Here is a 21,312-nt window from a genome sequence, read left to right as displayed (position 1 = left end):
TGCAGGAAACTTCTAAAAATGTTTTCTACTGGTTCTCATTCCATTAGATGAAAGCGAACTTGCCTTCAAAGGAAAAGAGAAAGTGAAATTCTCATTATTGGAATTTGCTATTCTCACATTTATTTAGCGATGAAATGGACAAGAAATGAAATGTTCTGTTTTTCAATGGCCAATCAGCCCCCCTGGTTTCCCATGCTTTCATTAAATCCCAAGGGAAAATATCATTAATGGTCTCTTCCCAGAGTTTTTGTTTTGCAGGAATTTTTTTTTTAGATTTAGGGAGTTTCAGACAGCAGGAACATGGATAATAGCAAGAGGAGCATCCTCCACCATCTCCAACCATGATGCCAGCTTAAAAATATCACCAAGAGAAATACAAAATAAATTCTCAAACACACTGAGATTAAGATCGGAAACAGAATCTCCTTTCTCAGGCACACAGTTAGCACAGTGTAAAATTAAAAGCTGAATGCTATGATTAGAGCTTGAGTTGGAAAAGTGCAAAAGGCATTCTGGAATCCCAGATGACCAAGGAGATCTGCTACATAGACCTACTGTCTTTGCAATGGGGGGAAAATATATTTCTCTTGTCCTGTAATGGAGCACAGTTAACATCCAAATATAGTTTTGGATTCCAACAAATGTGATCAAGGGAAGGGACAGGTGCCATTACCTGTCAAAGCTCTGTCAACTTCCTTCTTCGATAGCCCAAAGCAAAAACTGTCCACCGCCACAGCCAGTGCTTGAGCAAAATTGGCATCCAAGAGGAAGGAGCCATCTGAAGAGCTGACCAGACTGCAGCGAGTGCTGGTTCCATTGTCCTCTGAGACAGAACCCCAGCCGTTCACCAGGGAGCCTCCCAGGGATGCCTCGTCTTCACTCAGGCTGGATGAGGGAGTCTGGCAGGAACTGCGGAAGAACTTGGTGGATGAACAGGGGCCATCCACCATGTTGGGGTCGTCATCTTCATCCAATGCATCGTTTTCCAGCAGTTCAATGGCCAGAGGACCACAGATATAGCCATAGGTATGGGGTGGAAAGAGGACCTGGGAAGTCATAGAGCCACTGTCATCTGGCTCCCTTGAGAGAAAGAGGACAACGCTGGCATTAGAACCTGAATAATAATAATAATAATAATAATAATAATAATAATAATAATAATAGCAGCAGCAGCAGCAGCAGCAGCAGCAACTTCAACAGCTGCAGCAGCAAATGAACAAAATTAGGACAAAAGAGTTCAGCAGCATCTGATGAGCAAAGGAACTAAATGTGTTTCGGCACTGATTACCGTTTCTAAAAACAGCAAGAGGATCATGATCGGGGCTGTAGCAAACGGTGAGAGGGGAATTACAAATGTTCATTCTTGTAGCACCCCGAGGAAAACAAGTTCAAACTGCTGTTTGCTTTGAGTGTAATTCCCTCTCCCTCCTCACTGCACCAGTGGGGCGCTCCTCCCCACCCCCAAAGCAAACAGCCGTTTCAGAATATAGTAACTGCTTCTGAAAATTATAGCTGGAATGGAAAGAGTTCTAGGCAAGGAGACCAATGCTCAGGGGTGTCCCCAAGGTGGGGGTGAAAAAAGTTAAGATGGCAGCCATGATTGTGCAATTGAAGCTCCACCCATTTTTATGTGCATCATAAAATGGGCAGAGCTTTGATCATATCATCATGGATGATATTTTAACATTTCTGGCCACACCAGGCGGTCTTCCCTGGCATTGCTATGGGTTTCCCTCCTAGCTAAACCTATGAAAGAATCTTTCCAAGAGCATGACAAGCTACAGTATCCTGGAATTGGGCCAAAAATTCCATTTTTCCAGTGAAGGGGAAATAAAAGGAAAATTATATTCTTTGCCTTTTTTTTTTTCCTAAAAGTAACAGGAGAATGGAAGTAGGTGAAGTTCTTCTAAGTAGGGTCCAGAGTTCTGCCACTTCCAGACATGGCCAATGGATGTGTCCGGAAGTGTCGTGTCTTCTCCTGTCCCATCTTCTTTCCAGCAGCCTAGAACCTTCCATTAAATCCTAAGGATCAGAGGAGATGCCTCCTTGGGGGCTTCTCAGTCTGGGAAGAAGAGGCAGCCAGAAGGAGGACACCAGTGATAGAATCACCTGAAATGCAGGGAGGAAGTGCCAATAGTGACCACCACCTCAGACTACAGAAGCAGCTCAAAAACACCTCCACAAATGTGAAAGAAATTAAGTACCCTAGCAAGAATGGTCCCCATACATACAACACATCACACAGCATGACAAATATAATCGGTTACAGTTTGGCTTCTAAGAGGGCCTAAATGTCTATAAATACTGCAAATTAGCAGGTGTAGAAAAAGGGGGAAGTCAGAAAACGAATAGTTTTTTAAATTATTTTTTTCTTTTCCTTTTTTCTCTTTTTCTCCTTTTTGGTATTTTAATTCTTGTTAAAGTTGCTCTGTTCATCTATTTTTTTCCCTTTCATTAACATGTGTATATATGGGCGTATGTCTGTAATAATACAATGGAGACTTTAATATTAAGTAATTAGCTTAAGATGCAAAGCTTTATTATATAACAAATACTTTGATGCAAGTTGCAGCAGGGTTTTTTATACTCAACTTTGAATGAAAAAGCCAGATAATTTTAATGCTTACAATATTGATATCCTAAATTGTAATAAATATTGATAGAATATTTTTTCTCTCTTCTCTATTTTCAGTACTCCAAGTTACCTAAGTAATAGAATGCCAAGAATCTTTAATTACATTATATAAACACCACTGTCTTGAAATAATACAATGTATCAAGATTTATAACAACACCAGAAAAAAAAGAAAGAAAGAAAGAAAGAAAGAAAGAAAGAAAGAAAGAAAGAAAGAAAGAAAGAAAATAAATAAATAAATAAATAAATAAAATAAGTACCGTGGGAATGCATCAGAAAAACAAATGCCTCTTTTGCAGAGGAAGATAGCCAATTTAGAGGACAGATTTCAGCCTGGAAATATTACACTCATGTCCATCTTGGATGGTGGTCATCACCAGGGAAAGAGGACTTCTCAATTATTCCTCTGTCTTGCATGTTTTCCACCACCAGTTGTGATGCTGTCAATCCAAAGGATCCCTAACACACACACACACACACACACACACCAGTTTCAGATAGGGTAAGGCAGTGTTGTCCAAACTTGGCCACTTTAAGACAAGTGGACTTCAACTCCCAGAATTCCCCAGCCAGCATGGCTGTCTGGGGAATTCTGGAAGTTGAAGTCCACTCATCTTAAAGTGGCCAAGTTTGGACAACACTGGGGTAAGGGGTGCAGCAGTAGAGAGAAGCATATGAACAATCTCCTTCCTTTCTATTTCACCTCTGGATGCCTTCAGTCAGTGGGGAAGAAGGAACAGACTAACATTCTAGGTGATGAGTTGTTTGGATTCATTCTGTCATAACGGCAAGGATTAAACAGCAGAAAACATAAGAAAAGAAAATCGGTTGTGTCTCTGTCTCTCATCAAACTGTCCAGCCATTTTCTCCCATGCAAGCCCAGCTGAACTGAATGGATGTGGTGTGTGTGTGTGTGTGTGTGTGTGTGTTTGGTTTTGCTTATCTACAGAAATGGAATGAAACAGGCTAAGCTCCTCACAGTGCTGATGAATAGCCTTAAGAGTTACCTGTAGCCTCCGCGACTGTTGCTTATTTTATTCATACCATGACTTTCCACCAACAAACGCTGCTCAAAACTCATACCATAAAGAAAGTGTTCTCCTCCCTAAACACTTCATGGATAAAATCTTTCTTTTTGCTTAAAAACGATACTTTTTGTTCTATGGATCCTGGGAGCAAACGCTTCCAAGAAATGCTGCCATTAAAAGCCTTACTGGAAAAATAATACATAGTGGTTTTTATTATATTCTTCTCTTAGCCATCTTTGTTTCGTTGCTGGTCTCACGAGTCAATGCTGCCCAATAAATAACACGTAGGCTGAGAAGGAGGAACACTTTCTTTCTCTATAAGCACCTGGTCTTTTTCAAGATGTTGAAAAATGTTGTTACCCCATCTTTGCAAGAACCTGTTTAATGAGCAGATTTGTATTGATTATTCCTATCCCTGAAGCTAGGAGGGGGCAAGCCGAGAGGCTTAGCCCAATGTCAAGAGCTCCTTTCTTTAAAGTTCAGTTCAGAACTCTGGTCAAAGCTTTCTCTCTCTTCCTTTCTGTTTAAGAAAAAGAGAAAGAAGACATGGTCAGCAGAAGTAAAAAGATGGCGTCAGAGAGAAGATAAATGTCCCTTTCTCACTCTTAGTTCTGGATCCTTCTGAGTATCTAAATACTGCCCACTCCATAGCCTCCAGCAGAAAGAAGGCAGCTCTCATCCCCAAATTTTGCTCATCCCTGCAGAAATCAAACTGTTCATTTAATTTGGCGCACACTGTTGCTTGCAGTGGCTAACCAGATGCTTCCAGGAAACCAACCACTAGGTAGTTTTAAATGGGATACGAAGTAGATGTTGACTTTCTGGTAGATTGTCAGAAGATCAGGAGAGCTTTCTGATTCCGAAGCGTTTAACAGCAACAGCAAGAAAAGGGCTTCCTTAGACCGATGAAATACACGCAATAATGAAATGACGGAAACATGTGGTAAGCGAGTACGGATTTTGTTTGAATGTGGAAGGACTATCTATTCCGTTCAATTCTGTTACTGGATTTTGATTTTTTAATGGTCTTTTGCAACAGACTGAGAATAGTGGATCTCAAGATCCGAGCAAAAAATCAAAACAAAACAAAAAGTAAACCCCCAGTGTAAAGTCTGTCCACCCTGATTTACTCAACTGTCTTTAAATATATAATCCTGTCATTTTTGGAATCCAATAAAAATCCTCAAAGGCGGGGGGCGGGGCGGGGATGCTGAATCTTATAACCATTCTGGCTTGCCACTTTGGACATCTTTCCCAATTTCCAAGAGGCTTCCAATGTAAACAGCCTCCTTATTCCAGACAGGAGCAGAATGTTTCTAAGTTTAGGAAATGCACCAGTGATATGCATTGTCAAAGTATTTGCCTGTGCCCATCTCCCTGCTGGGAATTAAACCATGCATGACACTCTAAGCAAATGCAAATAGTCCCGTACTAGAGATTGGCCACAGACCTCCATGGAAATAACTCTGCTGTTTTCTGAAGAGAGGAGAAATGTAGGTGCAACTGCTGGCTCTGCTAGAGAGGGCTAGAAAGGAAAACCAATATTAGAGAGGACTGTTTTGGCTAGCAACCTGGTGAGTCTTCATGTCTGGACTGTTCATCAGCTCAGTTGAAATACGAGGTCACTGAAAATGTTAAATTAACAAGATGGACACCACTTAAACAAGGGCATGTTGTGCTTCACTTCATGTATTTATTTATAAAATGTATAGGGCCAGCCTTCTTAAATAAATAATGCTGGGAGGCTAACAATGAATACACAAGGGAAAAAAACTATACGATAAACCCCTACAAAAACCAAAAAAAAAAATGCAATTAAAAGAATGACCATAATACAATAACAAAGGCTCTATGTAACTAACTTACAACACAAGAACACATATATTGGGCTTCACTAACATCCTGACTGTAATGCCTGGGATATTCTATAGCTGAATACCTCTCAGTATTTCTGCTCTTCAGTCACAGTCACCTCATAATCAGCCCACCATTCTGGTAAGGAAACCTGATGGACCTCCACTCACAGTAGCTCACTTACCGCGTGGGGTAAGGAAGATTTACAAGGTCCTATCCCCACTACCTTTCTCTGACAAGTAAGTGCATTATTTTACTTACTTTAAAATGTGGTAGAGGAATCCACCCACAGATGGGGACCTTTGCTGAAGTAGAGCCCCCTGGATATTTGCCCCAAAGTTCTACCCAGAAAGAAAGAACACACAGCTCTTTCCATTCTGACTTAGGAGTTCTCCACTTTCAGACTCAAGCTCTAACAAAAATCCCTCAAAATCCAAGCTAAAAGCTGTTTTAAAAGTTGTTAGTGGAGGTTTCGATTATCAGTAGAAGAAAAGTCAACAGATGAAGTCTGGTGACCTTCCTGGGGAGGCATTTACATGGCAACCAAGCCCTTTCCTGCTCTCCCTGTCTTACATATCCATAAGGTACAATATATGTATGAATAACTGTCTGTTGGCTTTTTTACCACTCCATAACCACAGCTCAGATCTAAGGGACAGGAAACATTTTGCCAGCAGCCCTGAATGCAATTGACTCCAGATCAAACACTGCAGTCAGCCCACATCCTGCCCAAAGGGCCTAACGTTTCAGAAATAGCAGTCTAGCATTAAAAGAGGGTGTGGCAAATACTCCAGAAAGCCCACCTCAGAGGTGAGAGTAACCACAAAGGCTTCTGAGACTGGAGCTTCCCTTCAGAAGAAAAAGGGGGCAAACAAGATGGTGCAGAGAGAGCAGACTACAATTTAAACCTGCCTGTGTTGGGTCTCAGTGCTTGACCATGTGAAATTCTTCCAGCCTGAGGAATTTGGGAGGAAGAACCAAGCAGCACATTTTTGCAACTAATTCAAAACATGTTTGGAATAAGAAGAATGTGTTAAAATAAAACATTAGCTTTCTTATCCAGCAGTTGTATTTTGGAGACTCTAGAGCAGGGTTTCTCAACCTTAGCAACTTTAAGATGTGTGGACTTCAACTCCCAGAATTCCCCAGCCAGACATATTCCCCAAGCTTAGTTTGCAACAGGAGATTAGGTGACTACAGTTAGTCCTCAGGTTATGACCATTTGTTCAGCGACCATTCAAACTTGCGACAGTGCTGAATGAGAGGGACATGCTGGCTGGGGAATTCTGGGAGTTGAAGTCCATGCATCTTAAAGTTGCTAAGGTTGAGAAACCCTGCTCTAGACTGTAATGTAATGTAATGTAAAAACAACTCTGAGCATTCTTGCTGAAGTACCCCTTTTTTGTGGGTGCTCTGGAACTTCTATTCCAAATGGATTGCATGCATCCAGTATAGAGGAAAAAAACCTAGCACAAAAACTCTGACAAACTCTGGCATCATAATGGCTTGGATTTCAGAATTGTATTCCTTCTAAATCCAGTTTTGCCTACTTACACGTATGCTTTTGGATGGCAGTATCTGCTCACCTTGTGTATTCATAAGCAGGCAAATGAGCACAAAAGCACCATTTCAGATGCCTCCATCATCCAAGAGAAATCTATCCAAAGCAGCCCATTTCCTACAATTGTGTAGAAGGAACGCAAAACTCTCTGGGTAGGAGATGAGGTGGGAGGTCACACAGACAATAAGTAATAGAAGGTCTTCTAGTAGTTGCGGTTCTATTCAATTGCAGGGGCTGTAGTAGAACACTGACGTGAGTGTTTTGCAACAAAGCTCAGTTAAGCAACTGAGTAACCTTCAAATGCTTAGACTCCAACTCTAACAAGACTTTGTTTCTCGCAGACATCACTTAGTTGGTCTCTGCAGAAGGCCGGGTTTTGTGTTTGCCTAAAATAACATTGCCACTTCAGTCACAAAGGAAGCATACTTGTACATTTTTTCCATGCCTCAAGAGGAGATGTGGCTTGGAATTGGAAGGCAGTGCCACTGACACCCTGAGCCAGCTGAAGCTTGTTAAACATTGCCGAGAACATATTAAGTTGGCAGGCGGTTAGCCCGCCTAGGCTTTAAAAAGAGCTGTAATTATCTTAGTGGAATCAATGCGCTTCCCATAAAATCATGTCCCAGCCCCAATTACCAAAGTGTAAGGGGTCAGCCTTATGGGACAAGCTGTCCTCAAACCACCGAAGCAGCAGTTACGGGGCATTAGGCATAGCAGTTGGCAGGCTGAAGTTAGAGCTTTAAGTTAAGTGCAGTTCTCTCAAGTCCAAAATACATAGGAGGTCTTTGGATCTCCATGGATTCCTTGCTTGTCTACAAGGCAGAGAGAAAGAAGCAAAGAACCAGACTGGGCTGTGGCCAACATTCACAGATCACCCTGAAGCCACAAAGCCAGATGCACCAGTGACCACTCCTGCATCCTTTCTTTATGGATATTGGACTGGGAGAGAAAGCGTTTCCTGCTGTACAGTTCCCATTCTTTTTAGGATAACTTCCCTGGTTTGGACATGGGCAATGTATATTAAGAATTAGTGCACTGACTGTAGATCTTGATTCAATTCTTTACTCATTCCCAGGATGACTTTGGACTAATGAATCCCTCTTTCAGCCTATTTGTATTTTGCAAGGTTGTTGCATGACTATTACAATTTTAAAAAGAAAGCTTCTTAGCTTTTCTACAATAAATCTCTTTATCCCTTCCTGTCCAGCTTGGCAGGGAGAGCCTGACTCAACTATAACTTGGCTTTGTGGATTTTAAAGGATGACCAAGTTTCAGTTTTAATATTTTCACCGCTTCCAATGCAGTTCTCCATTTTTTTCTGAGTGTACCTAAATAACACACATTCGGTGGAATATGCATGCAGGCATATAAATGGGAGTGAAAAACAGCATAGACAAACGTATAGTATGCAAAAGAGAGAGAATATATTTGGCAAAATATATACATTATAATAAACCTGCACCAGAAAATATACCATTATTTTAAAAACGTGCACGTATTTAAAAATGAAGCTCGAAGCAAAAATAGGATGATTCAAACTTAGGATTAGACAACAGGGACACTGAGGCAACCCTAAATCTAAAAGATCTGTCAAACCCTATGTCTCAGAATGCAATGAGGGACATATTCAAGGGACTGACTGTTTATGTCTCTTCTCACATAAACTCTTCTTACCAAACTCTGAATTGTGAGCTTGTAGATGTTTACCTTTGACAGTCAGTTTCCTTGCTGAGTTCTAGATATTCTGCCACCTCTTCTGGGGTTAGAACTGTCTCCTGGTCATCACTGAGCGATACAGGGATTGAGCTTGTAGAAAGCTGGTTGTAAGGCAATGTGGGGAAGGGTTGGTTTTCATCCAGAGACTCTTTGACTGTCTTCAGAGAACCCTCATCCAGCTGTTGATGCATGAAGTCCAGTGGGGGATCAAGGTAGCAGGTACAGGTGCACCTGGGAAACAGGCAACAACCACAGATAGGCAGCAAAGAATTTCTCTTTTTTAAAAAAACACGGCTAAAAGGCTACTCAAGATATGAGAAAGCAGCCTGTTTCTCTATGCTTCGAGCTAATTTTGTTTTGAGGAATGTACATGCATGTCTTGGTGCACATGACTGAGAATCATGGGATTTGTGGTCTTCATTACATAACTGGGGGGTACCAGGGAAGGCTGATTTGAAGTCTTGAAGTCCAGACTCCTTGCACTGATCAAGTCCACTCACTTACAAGCATCTGAGTCTTGGGGGAACAAAAACAGTATTGCTAGCTTTGACTTCCTAATCACAGTCCTCTGGTTTCAATACCTGAAAAAGCCCATGAAAAAGATCAATTCCCTTCCCCAGCAATTGCTATTTGGTGGATACAACTGGAACGTGGGCAGCGTATTGTAAACACTTTCACAAAATGGCTACCATGAGTGGGCTTGCAATGGTGAACATGGCCAGTTAGGAAAGACCCATGTATCAGGGGGCTGACTGGTTAGGATGGTGCCCAATACTTCTTTCCAGCTCCCTGAAAGATCTTCCTGACTCCCCACATAACTTAATCTTCTCTTTTTTGCTGGGCAAGTAAAGAGATTTGCAGATAAAGACCTGGGCTGTCATTTCCATCAGTTTTGTTTTCTATAAATCCAGCAAGGGGCCCAAGACCATTCTTGGAAATGAGAACAATGTTGGAGGCTAGCCCTCTGTGTTGCAACATGCCAGTTTCCCATGTCATTATCTATTTTTTTAAAAATGAAAAAAAAAAACTAAATTAAACAGAAAAAGTCAAGTGGGGTATGAAACCTGGGAAGCCCCAAGAGAGATGCTCTTGGGGCCCAAGCGTTCCATTTGCCTGCCCTGATTCCATGCCAGCAGTATCAGCAGCTTGGAAATGTGCAAAGTCTTCCCTCCTCTTTTCCGGTCCCCAGCAGATCAAACTAGGTAGCAACCGCCTGACAGTGAACCCAGCCTGCCATTCTCACCTCCTGGCACAGTTCCATATTCCTAGCAGACTTCCTGAACTGAAGGTCTCTCTTTGACAAGTCTGCCAGAAGCTTTGAGTGATTTCAAAACCTGAAGCACACCTATTTCTACCTCAGGGGTTATGTCTTCACTTGCAAAGCTATCTCTCAGACCTTCTCTTTACCTCCCACCGCCCCCAGACAGCACCTCCAGTTAGCAACCACCTTTGTACCTTACATGTCAATACATTGTGCCTGCCACTTTAAACAAACACCTTAAAAATAGCATTCTTGTGTGAAGTGTCATAGTTCAGCGTCTGATAAAAGGTTCCAGGTGTTGCTACTGTGCACCAGAAAGAACTTAAAATGATACTTTTTGATATGCAATCCTTGGATGGGGCAAATTAAGGGTGCATTTCACACTGATATTGTTAGCAATGGATTCTGGAGCTTAAAGACAGCATCTTGCTAGCTCCCAAAATGATTGCCAGAGATAGCGAAGATCCTACAGGCAGCATAGACACAATTGGGAAGCTGTTATTATCTAGAAGTCATCTATTTGTTCAAACAAACTAAACAAATATACCATTTAGCTACATGAAACCACACAACACCCTTTCAAATTTCAGCTACAGTTGCCCACCTACTTTCCACTGGACATCACACAGACACCCACTCAACAAAACAATTCTTAGCGAAAATAAAAACGGGACTGCTTCTTCCTTAAGACATCTTTCTTTGCCCAAGTCTTTCCCTGACTATGTGTTGCTGTCTTGAATGTAGCATCATTATATGAATGCTTGTATTGGATTTTATATAATTGCTTAACTCATGCTTTATGTTTTTACTGGGTACATCACAAAGGATTTATTTTAACCATAAGTGACTTAGAAAGATTTTTAAATCAATAAATAAAATTAAGTAACTGCATTTCCTCTCTGCCACAAAATGCCACATTGTCAGGGAACCAGAGGTCGCTAAGATGCAGCAGTATGTTCACTTCTAAGGCCACACACTTGAGCAAGAGCAATCAAAATGGTCTGTGATGCTTCTGTTCGTGTACTCTTTCTGTATATTAGAAACATAGCCTTTAGGTTCTTATTTCCACCACTCCCCAAACCCCTAAGATGATATGCTCTTGAGTAGGAGGAAGTAAAAAAAAGAAAATCCTATCATTCAATCACCTTAACAGCCTATGTGTTGCAGTCAAAAGTACAGTAGATGAAGTCTCCTATGAGTTGACTTGGACTCTTGGTAATTGCATGAATATGCCCATGTCATTTTCTTCTCTTTGCCAGTCCTGGGACTTCCTGGTCCTTCAGATTAGCTTTTTAAAGACCAGCCAAAGTCAGATAAAAGTTGCTTTTGTCACAACCACAGTTCAAGGCAGACAGGCAAAAGGAGTTTTATTCTTTTCAACTCACTGAGTGATGAAAATAAATTATGGTCAGGACTCTGTCCATTTCTCCATTGGTTTATCAGCACAATAACTCTCATGATTGATTCGAATGGGTCCAGTTTTGTTGCAGGGGGATTAAAATTGAGCTCAAAAATGGGGAGAGAGAAGGAAGAAGGGGGAAATAGGAAAAGAGACTTAAATTGTGTTGTGAATATTGATCTGGTTTAAGCAGGGCAGGCAAACCTCTTGCAGACGATGGCTGTGCTTCTGCCACATTTTTGGCCTCAAAGACTGCAGTGAACTTGTCAGGGACCGTGGAGATCAAAAGAGAGAGTATGGCCTACATTCTGGATTGTTCTCTTTTAAAAGGAATTGTATTCAGAGCCTGCAAGGTGGCTGTATGAGATTAAGTGATGCTTGTCCTCCTGCTTTCTTGGGTTTTATCTGTTTACTTTATCTGTTGATTTTATATATTTTTTATTGTTTTTAGATGGCTATGGAGTTTTTAACAGTTGTTGTATGGTACGCAGCCCGGAGTCCCATGTTTGTGAGATGGGCGGCTGTGTAAATATGCTAAATAAATAAATAAGATTTTAAAAAATTAAATCTAGTGGAGACTTCCCACACCTATTTTGCTTATTTCACTAAAAAAAAAAAAAATCCTGCTGAATCAAACAATGTCTACTTGATGCAAGCAATTAACAAATGCCAGAGACACTAAAATCTCTTGCTTAACCATACATTGTTTTCCATATGAACTTAAGCAGGAGAAGATGAAGACCCCCACAAGGCTTGCTAGTAGAAGATGTTTTCAATCCAGCTGGTCTCCAATTTATAGACTAGTGTAGCACGATGAATCTTGATTGCCCCATTTGGGATTAAACATTCACCTGGAAATCAATCTAAATCCATCACTGGGAGGGAGAAATGACCTTCCCAGAATTTACACATGTAAGACAGACTGTCACGCCTTGTAAATGGGGAGTGTAAGAGAGAAGCAAGATGTTGGATCATGGAGGCTTATTCTGTTTAACCTATACAACCCTAATCAAATGTCTGGGGATTGAGACTCACCCATGGGCTCCAGAGTTTAGCTCCATGCTCAAGCAGCCCCTTTGGCAAGTAAACAAGTTTTGCCTGCTGAACAAAAGGGGCACATATTTTATGTGCAATGAGATCTCTTTCTTTTTCTCTTATTTATGTATATCTGTAGTCTGGGGATCATTGGAACTGGGGGAAAAGCTTTCATTTTCTTGGCTTGTTACACTTACCACCCTTTCCTTCTGCAGGACCAGAAAGCAAAGCATGTGATGTGAACATGAGCCTGATGTCAAAGATAGGAGAAAGCACAGGAAACATACCTTAGCCAGTCCTGTTACTCAGATCCTACCCTGGTCTCCTTTGCAACCAAATGAATTTGCAATAGAGCAGTCAACTATTGTGTAATTGCCCATAAATTTAAAATGACACCAAAATTATTTCATGCAAGATCCAAGGACAATGTTTTCTTGTCATAAATGTGGGATTCAAAGGGGCAGCAAAAAGGACCGAGTCAGCTGATATTTCACTAATGGATTGATTTACTTTCCTGGAATGATGATTGCCCATTTACTTAAATAGCTGGGCACTTGTACAGAGGCCTGCCCTGTTCAATGAGGAATGCTCCCTTCTAGCAAGGCATGGATTCATCCCATGACTGGTAGCTTTTTAAGTGCAAAATAGGGAGACAGGATCGTTGGAATTCATTTCCCATCCACATTTGCTCCTGCTACCCTGATGATCCATCATATGGGTGCCTGTGAATAATATGCAAAGTATGTAGATTTGCCAACTTGGTGCTAAAGGAAATAAGAGGCAATTTATTCTAGCATCTGGCACAACCAGAAGATGAGTCAGCATGGCGTGAACTCTGAGATTGCTGCAGGGTGGCTCTCCATCAAAAGGTAGATGAGAAGTGGAGAAATCCTCAGGCATGATGGCTCAGTCCTGTTCTATGGTGGTTGCAAGCCAGCCACCATCTTGACCTGCTCTGACCTGAGCTTCTTCCAAGTATCAAGAGCAAAACCACAGAGTTGAAGTATTGGGTCACCAGTTGCGAGGTCTAACTGACTGGGGGGAAAAGTGTTTCCAAAAAAATGATGCCTTCTTGATTGAACTTGAGATTTTTTTAAAAAAATTAATTTTGGTACCTGGTTTAAAAAATGCAATCCATAATATCCAGGATGCTTTCTCAGAGTATTTATTGATTGCTATGATTTCTACACTGCTTCAGTCTGAGTGTGGAGATAATCCAATGCCTCTGAGGCTCACATCCTCCTAGCCTTCTGAACTAGGTAGAAAGAGAGTTGCAGAAAGCGACCCTGAGATTAAGAGAAACAAACCCAAACATTCAAATCCCATCTTACTCTTGCTTGGTGCTGGAATCTTGGAGAGCTTGAAAACCGGGTGGAACAGGAGGAGGCGGTGGCAATGAACTGGCATTCTGTGAACTGCACAATGAGAATTTGGAAGAGCTGTATGTTTTCAGCACCTTTTTTGCCCTCCCTAAGAAGGAACATAAAGAAAAGAAATGGTCAACCCTTGGTAACTTTTCCACCACCCTGACATCATCTATATTTTTCAGCTGGCTTGATCATTAGCTTCCTTGCTGATATCCAAATAAAAACAAATCCTTCCACTTTAGTCCCTTTAAAATAATAATAATAATAATAATAATAATAATAATAATAATAATAATAATTATTATTATTATTATTATTATTATTATTATTATTTCAATGTATAGGGCCACCTTATCAAAATGACTTAAAGCAGTGTACAATGGCTTAAAAACAATTTTGCAAAAAAGGAACAATTAAATACAGTAATAGTAACAGGTTGGGAAATGCACACACCCACAAAATCAAATAGCAACCATTTTAAACAGTTGGCGTATTGCTCCAACCCAGGGCCTGCTGGAAACCCACGCGTTTTACACTTTCCTGCAGGGAATCATTAGTGTCTGCTAAAGACAACTTTGGGGGAAGGAAAAAAATCCAGCATGTATTTTCCAAGTAGAAGGTCTCAGATTCAGTCTTCTACAGTACTGAAACAATCAAGCGGAAAGACTCCACCCAAAACTTGAGCTGCATCCAAGCCAAGGAGCTAGTAATCAATTCAATGGGACAACTCAAAAGCACAACAGCCCACTGCCATTAGGGGTACTGATCGGGGCTGCTGAAAACTGTAGCTCAAATTTTATTGTTATTGATTAGATTTACATCCTGTCTTTCCTCGAGGAGCTCCAGGCATCACACCTAGCACCTCCTCCATTTTTTCCCCACAGAAACCCATGAAGTCAGTTGGGCTGAGAGAAGCTTCAGAAGGCCTTGGACTCCCCACTGGTGAGGCATGTTCACATTCAGTCAAACTTTGGATGAAACAGCATTGAAACTGAGACCCCTCATTTCTGCAGCACTACCACATGAACTAGGTTTAACTGGTTTAACAAATCCTAACCAAACTTAGCCTGTTGTGCAAATAAATCTGCACCATCTTCCCCTAGATGGCAGTGGGCTTTACTTCATAATGGGGTGGGGGGGAGAGCTTGGCTGCATTTGGGACTCCTCATGCTCATTGTGCTAAGTAGCTCTGAATGTGTCTAAATCTGACGTGAGGCCAGTTCCAAGTAAGTACAACTAGAATCAATCTCTCTCTCTCTCTCTCTCTCACACACACACACACACACACTCTCTCACACTCTCACTCTCTTTCTTCCTCATACACATTCCAGGTCTCTGCTCCTCCTGCAAGCAACAGACCCATTGCCTTTTCCAAGCTCAGATGATTACCTGATTAAAAAGATCATACAGAAAGGGCCAACTTTCCAGAACCCATTTCTTATCCCTTAAAGCCAAATTACCAAGGATCAACTGACCACTCTAGATTAATCAGCAAACCCACTCACTTCCCACCAGTTCAACACAATCATACTGAGATGCCTCAAATTTCTGATGGCAAACTCATCATGATCCAGGTGACCCCAACTTGAAAAAGGAGCTTGCAGACAGAAGACTTCTGTTCCATTGTCTATTGAAATGCAGGTGAGCATCCCGCTTTCTGTTTTCTTATTTGGATAAGCACTGGAGGTGTTTTTCTGTTTCTTCCATCTTCCAGCAAAAGAGAGATTAGCCAGTTTGTAGAAAACTGCAAGCATGTTTCCCTGAAAGTCTGATGAAATAGCCTGGATGGCTAGATCCAATCCAGATTAGGATCAATTTAATGTGTCCATCAGAGAAAGGAGAGGAGAGGCCCAGATAGACACAAACTGCCTGACAGAATCTCTTTGGACAGACTGATTAGGCACTTAGTTTCCTGCAGTGATGTGGAAAAGATTAAAGCTGTAACACTTTACAGCATCTATCACAGGCTGGTTTCTCAAATTAGGTGCCTTCTGTAGGTCACAGCTCTAGAGAGGGTGCCCCTAGAGGCCCAAGGGATGGAGGGAAATATTTAGATTTTTAGAGTTAGATTTTTTTTTATCCCACCTTTATTATTTTTATAAATAACTCAAGGCGGCGAACATATCCATTTATTTATTTATTAAATGTATACGCCGCCCATCACCCCAGAAGGCAACTGTAATATCTAATAATATTAGTAATATTTAATACTCCTTCCTCCTCCTATTTTCCCCATAACAACAACCCTGTGAGGTGAGTTGGGCTGAGAGAGGGGGACTGGCCCAAAGTCAGCCAGCTGGCTTTCATGCCTAAGGCGGGACTAGAACTCACCCTTTCCTGCTTTCTAGCCTGGTGCCTTCACCACTAGACCAAACTGGCTCTAAATATAGTACAGGCCATTGCTTGTTTGTGGTTTGGTGAGGCAAACACCTCCCATGATTTGAAGCCAGGGGACTCTCCTCTCAGACCACTCCTGTCACAAATCAGATCTGTGCTTTCAGTGCTGGACTTCAGCATGTACTGTAACTGATGCTAAAGTAGTTTTAAATAGGAGGAAGGAGAATAAAAGAATGGGAGTCTTGCCTTGTGAAAATTTTCTTTGCTTGTGATATTTAGGCTGAAATCACACATGCATTTTTAAACTGCTTTAATTAGCACTCCTACACATCAATTAAGGTGTGTTGCCACCATTTACAAGTTCTGTTACCTCTGTTTTAGAAGGCCCTGGGAGGAGATGTTCCCTTGGCTGTCCTACACCAGATGCTGTCCTCAGATGCTTCATAACCTGCCCAACCTCACATGCTAGACCAGTGTTTCTCAGCCTTGACAATTTTAAGATGGTGGACTTCAACTCCCAGAATTCCCCAGCCAGCATGGGAGTTGAAGTCCATCCATCTTGCCAAGGTTGAGAAACACTGTGCTAGACCCTGATGCAACCCCTTGAGTATTTCTCAAATTGGTGTTAACTGCTGCTGTCTTTCCTGTCTATCTTTCTGTTGGCCACTTAAATAGACAAGGTCATGGGAAAGCACTGTCAATTTCACTGGATAAGAAAGAAGCAGCATGGTGGTAGAAGCCTGCATCAATGACAAAGTCTGACAATGTTCTTCAACCATGTTTGAGGAGTTTGGAGCATACTTTAGGCTGAATTGGAGGACTAATCCATTGAGGCTCAGCACTTGTCCACACTGACAGGCAGCTGTTCTCCAAAGTTTCAGACTAGAGCTTTTTCAGTTGTTCCTAGAGAAGCAGACTGAAGTTGGGACTTTTCCCAGGTGTTCTAGCATGGAGTTGTCCCAGGTTACAAATGCAAAAACAGAAACAACAACAATAGAACCTGAACAAGTAGAACAATAAAGAGCAAAATAAGACATATCAAAGAGAAAGAGAAATGTGGAGTCCTTAGAGTTCTCTGAGCTTGGTTGTTTTCTTGCAAACAACCAAGCTCAGAGAACCCCAAGAACTCCATAGTTCAACCCTGAGCTATATATTCTCTTCTATTAGAAAGAGAAATCTACTTATGGGGGACTCCATAAAACAAAAGTTATAGGGAGGTTGACATGGCATTGGAAACTGACCTTCTGTAACCATTATTGCAACATGTTCTCCCTTTCAAAAGTATCCAGAAATTTCAAATGTTGAAAGACATAGCAGCTAGGCTGCTAACAGGAGCAAGGTATGGAGATCCTATGATGCCACAGTGAAAGATCTGCACAACTTTATCAGTTGCTTCCCAAGCATTATTCAAGCCAATGGTATTAACCTTTAAACTCTAAATGATTTAATGGCCAACTATCTAAGGAATTGCCTCCCCTATTATGAACCTGACTGCCCATTTAGATATGCAGAGGTCCCTCTGATGGTATCCTCCCTGTCACAGGCTAATTTATCTGCAGAAGATAATGTAGAAAGGATCTTCTCCTGTGTCCTTCCCAAGCTATGGATTGCACCCTTTTCTTCAGCTCATAGGTGGTCCCTGCTCTCTTTTCTTTCAAAAGGAAGCCAAGAGGAATCTCTTCCACCCTGGTCTCCAAAGGAACATGATTTCATATATGTTTACATTTACTGTTTTTATATATTTTTAAACTCAGATATGTTTTTTATGTTATGGGTCTGGAAGGGTTGCTTCATCTGCAAGCCCTCTTGAGTGTTTAAGGAAAAGGTGTCATATAAACCTTCTAAGTACATGCATTGGTGAATACAGGACAGAGATATTTTCTTAGCTTATCATCAGAAGGAAATAAAGTTTGAAATACATTAAGTGGCATGTGTGAATCCAGTCTTTCAGATGAGCAACTAGTATCAGAGCAATGATTTTGTTTACTCTGCTGCTTCTGGCTGGAATTTTGATTGGCACCAGATTATTCAAAGTACTTTCCTCTCTTTCTGGCTGCACTTGGAACTCATCAACAGAGACTTTTTTAATAATGTCCATCACAAGGATGGTTGGTGGGTCAGTAAAAGAGAAAGCCTTTTTGTAATGGCCCTAGACTTATGGGGTGTGCATCTGGGAAGAGCTCATCAGCTTTGTTTCAGCTTTTCAAGAAAACTCTGAAGCCTATCATTCTTGTTGGCTTTTGAACTGTTGATTTTATTATATAATTATCTGATTAACTCTTTGGATTCTATCCTTAAATGCACCTTAAACATAATTTGGATTTGCCATTGTCTTCTTCCAGGAGATAGGTAGGTAGGTAGGCAAGTAGGTAGTGATAGATAGATAGATAGATAGATAGATAGATAGATAGATAGATAGATAGATAGATAGATAGATAGATTTCACTTTCCAGTCTATGGCTAAGGGAGAGTGACTAGCCCAAAGTCACCTAGTTGGCTTCCATGCCTAATGTGGGAATCTGGGTCTCCCCATTCCTACTCTAGCACTTTAACCATTACACCACACTGCCTGCAACCTGAAGTAGTAAAGTACAGCGAAAGCTTTACAGTGTTGCTTGATTTTCCTGCAGATATAAACTGGCCTTTCATCAGGGCATTTGAGCACTCTAACAGCACACACAATACAAACCACCACCACCATCATGACCCCTTGTGAAACCCTTTCATGAGTCACATCATTCCATACCTTTCTCCCAGAATGTCCAATTTAGCCAGACTGGCTGTTCCTTGCAGATGCTACCTCATGAATAACTGAGAAGGATACATGGACACAGGGCACTTGGGGAAGGTGTGGCAGAGGCTTTGCACGTCGCTTACAAGGAGAATCCTCATCAGTAGTGATGCTGCTGCATTTGAGAGGGCTTCAGAACGGCATCTTGGCTGGAGAGCCAACTTGTCAGCTAGAGCAGTGTTGTCCAAAGTTGGCCACTTTTAGATGAGTGGACTTCAACTCCCAGAATTCCCCAGCCAGCATGGCTGGCTGGGGAATTCTGGGAGTTCAAGTCCACTCATCTAAAAGTGGCCAACTTTGGACAACACTGAGCTAGAGGCTCATCTGGCAATGAGAATCCCATAATAAAGCAATGGCAGCAAAGCACAGAAGTACACAAGGAGTAGCATATATTTACCACCACAGCAGACTATATAAACACACTGTTCAAATACTATCTAATAGTCTTATCTTCAGCTTTAGAGCTCTTTAAAGCTGAACTACTGAGAATCGGGCTAGTATTTAAACACCACAGTTCAGCAAACATTCAAAGGGAAGAGATCTTGGCTCTGTCAGAGCATACAGGCTTTGCATTTAGTTCTGTTGAACAATTCTTTGGCATTTTTGCTTCTTGATCATTTTTTTTTGATGTGGGTAGAAAAGGAGAGCCTGCCTGCCTGCCTAGAACTTTTGGAGAACTGATTCTCATGGATGGTCTACAAGTCATTGGCACTTATTTATAAGCTGCTTGAGGGATGTAGGTAGATGTCTTGATGTTCACTGCACAATTAACTACTTAGCATTCTTCAGCCATCCTGACTTTCTCCACTTTCATTAAATGGGCTTCTTTTATGGAGACTTTTTCTAATTGGATAGCAGAGGGTAGCAAGGGAGGCAATGGACAGATGAGGAAGGAAGGAAGGAAGGAAGGAAGGAAGGAAGGAAGGAAGGAAGGAAGGAAGGAAGGAAGGAAGGAAGGAAGGAAGCCCTTGATCACCTTGCAACAATAAAACTAGCACAAAAACACAACCCAAAGAAAATCTGAGAATGAGGTAGAGAAACAGAAACCACTTTCATGTCCTCTCACACATACTGCCAAAGACTTAGAGAGAAAGAGAAAAGTTGTCTGTGGCAGTCCTGAATTAACCATTAAGCAAAATAAACACATGCTTAGGGCACCAAGAAAGGGAGGCACCACAGAGATTTTCCCCTTAGTCATCAGGCCCTTAACTCTTTCACTGCCATGCTCAACTTCAGTTTTAGCATTTATTGAGTCTTATTGGTCAGTTAAGCAATGGAAGGGCTGAGGGCTTTGCTGGGGCTATGCTTAGGGCATCAACTGGCCTGAATCCTACCCTGTGCCAAGGTTCAAAGATTGCAATGATATTGGTCTACAAAATGGCAGCCACAGACTGCCGAATCGGTGGGATGGTAGAAGATACATCGCAAGAGAAAAAGCAGCTTTTCTACAGGCAAAATCACATCGTGATACAAGGGCCTAAAAACACATAGGGCACCAGAATAAATAAAAACGTTTGATGAATCTGAGTTTAAAATGATTTCTCCCACCTCCCCACCCAAAAGAAGGATTAAAGAGGAAAAAGCCATCTGATCCTTTTCTATTAAAGTATTTCCAATTAAATCTAAGATGACCCTCCTATTTAAAATAGGTAAATAATTTGGGGGAAAAGCTTAAGTTTCACTGGATATCGAACGATGCTCTGCTGCTCTCTACTGGAATGCGGAGAGAGATGAATGAGATCAGAAATTAGCCCAGTAAGAAGAATGCTTACGAGATGGCACTATTTTAAAAGTCTACCAAATTACCATTAACCTCTATCTTTACCTGGACTAGCCAACAGTTTTGTATACTTCCAGAATTTTAGATCAGGTTGCAAGGCACTAAAGGCAGGGATGAGAGGAGGAAAAACAAAAATATGCCAAATATGAGTTTTGTTACAATTTCTTATTTTTCCCACTTAAATTTGGTTTGTCCCATGATTACATCAGTGTGAGAAGTTTTTTTTTTAAGTTGTATTTTAAAATATGCGTATATGCATTTTCTTATCCATGCACACACATACACGCGCACACACCAATTTTCTAGAACAATGCATTATTGAATGTTGTTAAAACTAACATCAGTTACCGGGTAACTAGAAATAAAGTTCATTATTATAACATATACATTGTGGTACGTCATCTTGCAATATCAAGGGGCTTTTTTTAAACCCTTTTTTTAAGCTGGAAAACTGTACCACCAAATTTAGGGAAAACATCTGGCAGATAGCTGGATTTCAATCTGCATTTTGGTTCCCTAAATGATTCTGTTGCACCAACCAGAAACAT

The 21,312-nt window shown here is 41.2% G+C and overlaps 1 protein-coding gene across 2 annotated transcripts in view; it reads right to left on the bottom strand.

Moving 5' to 3' along the window:
* Window positions 1-21,312, bottom strand: part of ROBO4 (roundabout guidance receptor 4) — a 50,033-nt gene that overhangs the window by 9,452 nt on the left and 19,269 nt on the right. For both annotated transcript variants that reach the window (XM_088139098.1, XM_088139097.1), the window contains exons 14-16: window positions 13,821-13,959; window positions 8,786-9,025; window positions 674-1,080 (exon numbers count right to left, since the gene is read on the bottom strand). In XM_088139098.1, the coding sequence (XP_087995224.1) occupies window positions 674-1,080; window positions 8,786-9,025; window positions 13,821-13,959 (786 nt within the window). The remainder of the gene's footprint in view (window positions 1-673; window positions 1,081-8,785; window positions 9,026-13,820; window positions 13,960-21,312) is intronic.

Source organism: Python bivittatus, unplaced genomic scaffold (genome assembly GCF_059951505.1).
Source record: "Python bivittatus isolate LINGU-HERP-01145 unplaced genomic scaffold, Pbiv_v1 ctg000320_np1212, whole genome shotgun sequence".
In the NCBI taxonomy this organism is placed as follows: domain Eukaryota; kingdom Metazoa; phylum Chordata; class Lepidosauria; order Squamata; family Pythonidae; genus Python; species Python bivittatus.
Note: the sequence above shows the minus strand (reverse complement) of the source record. Positions and strands in the feature narration are given on the sequence as shown.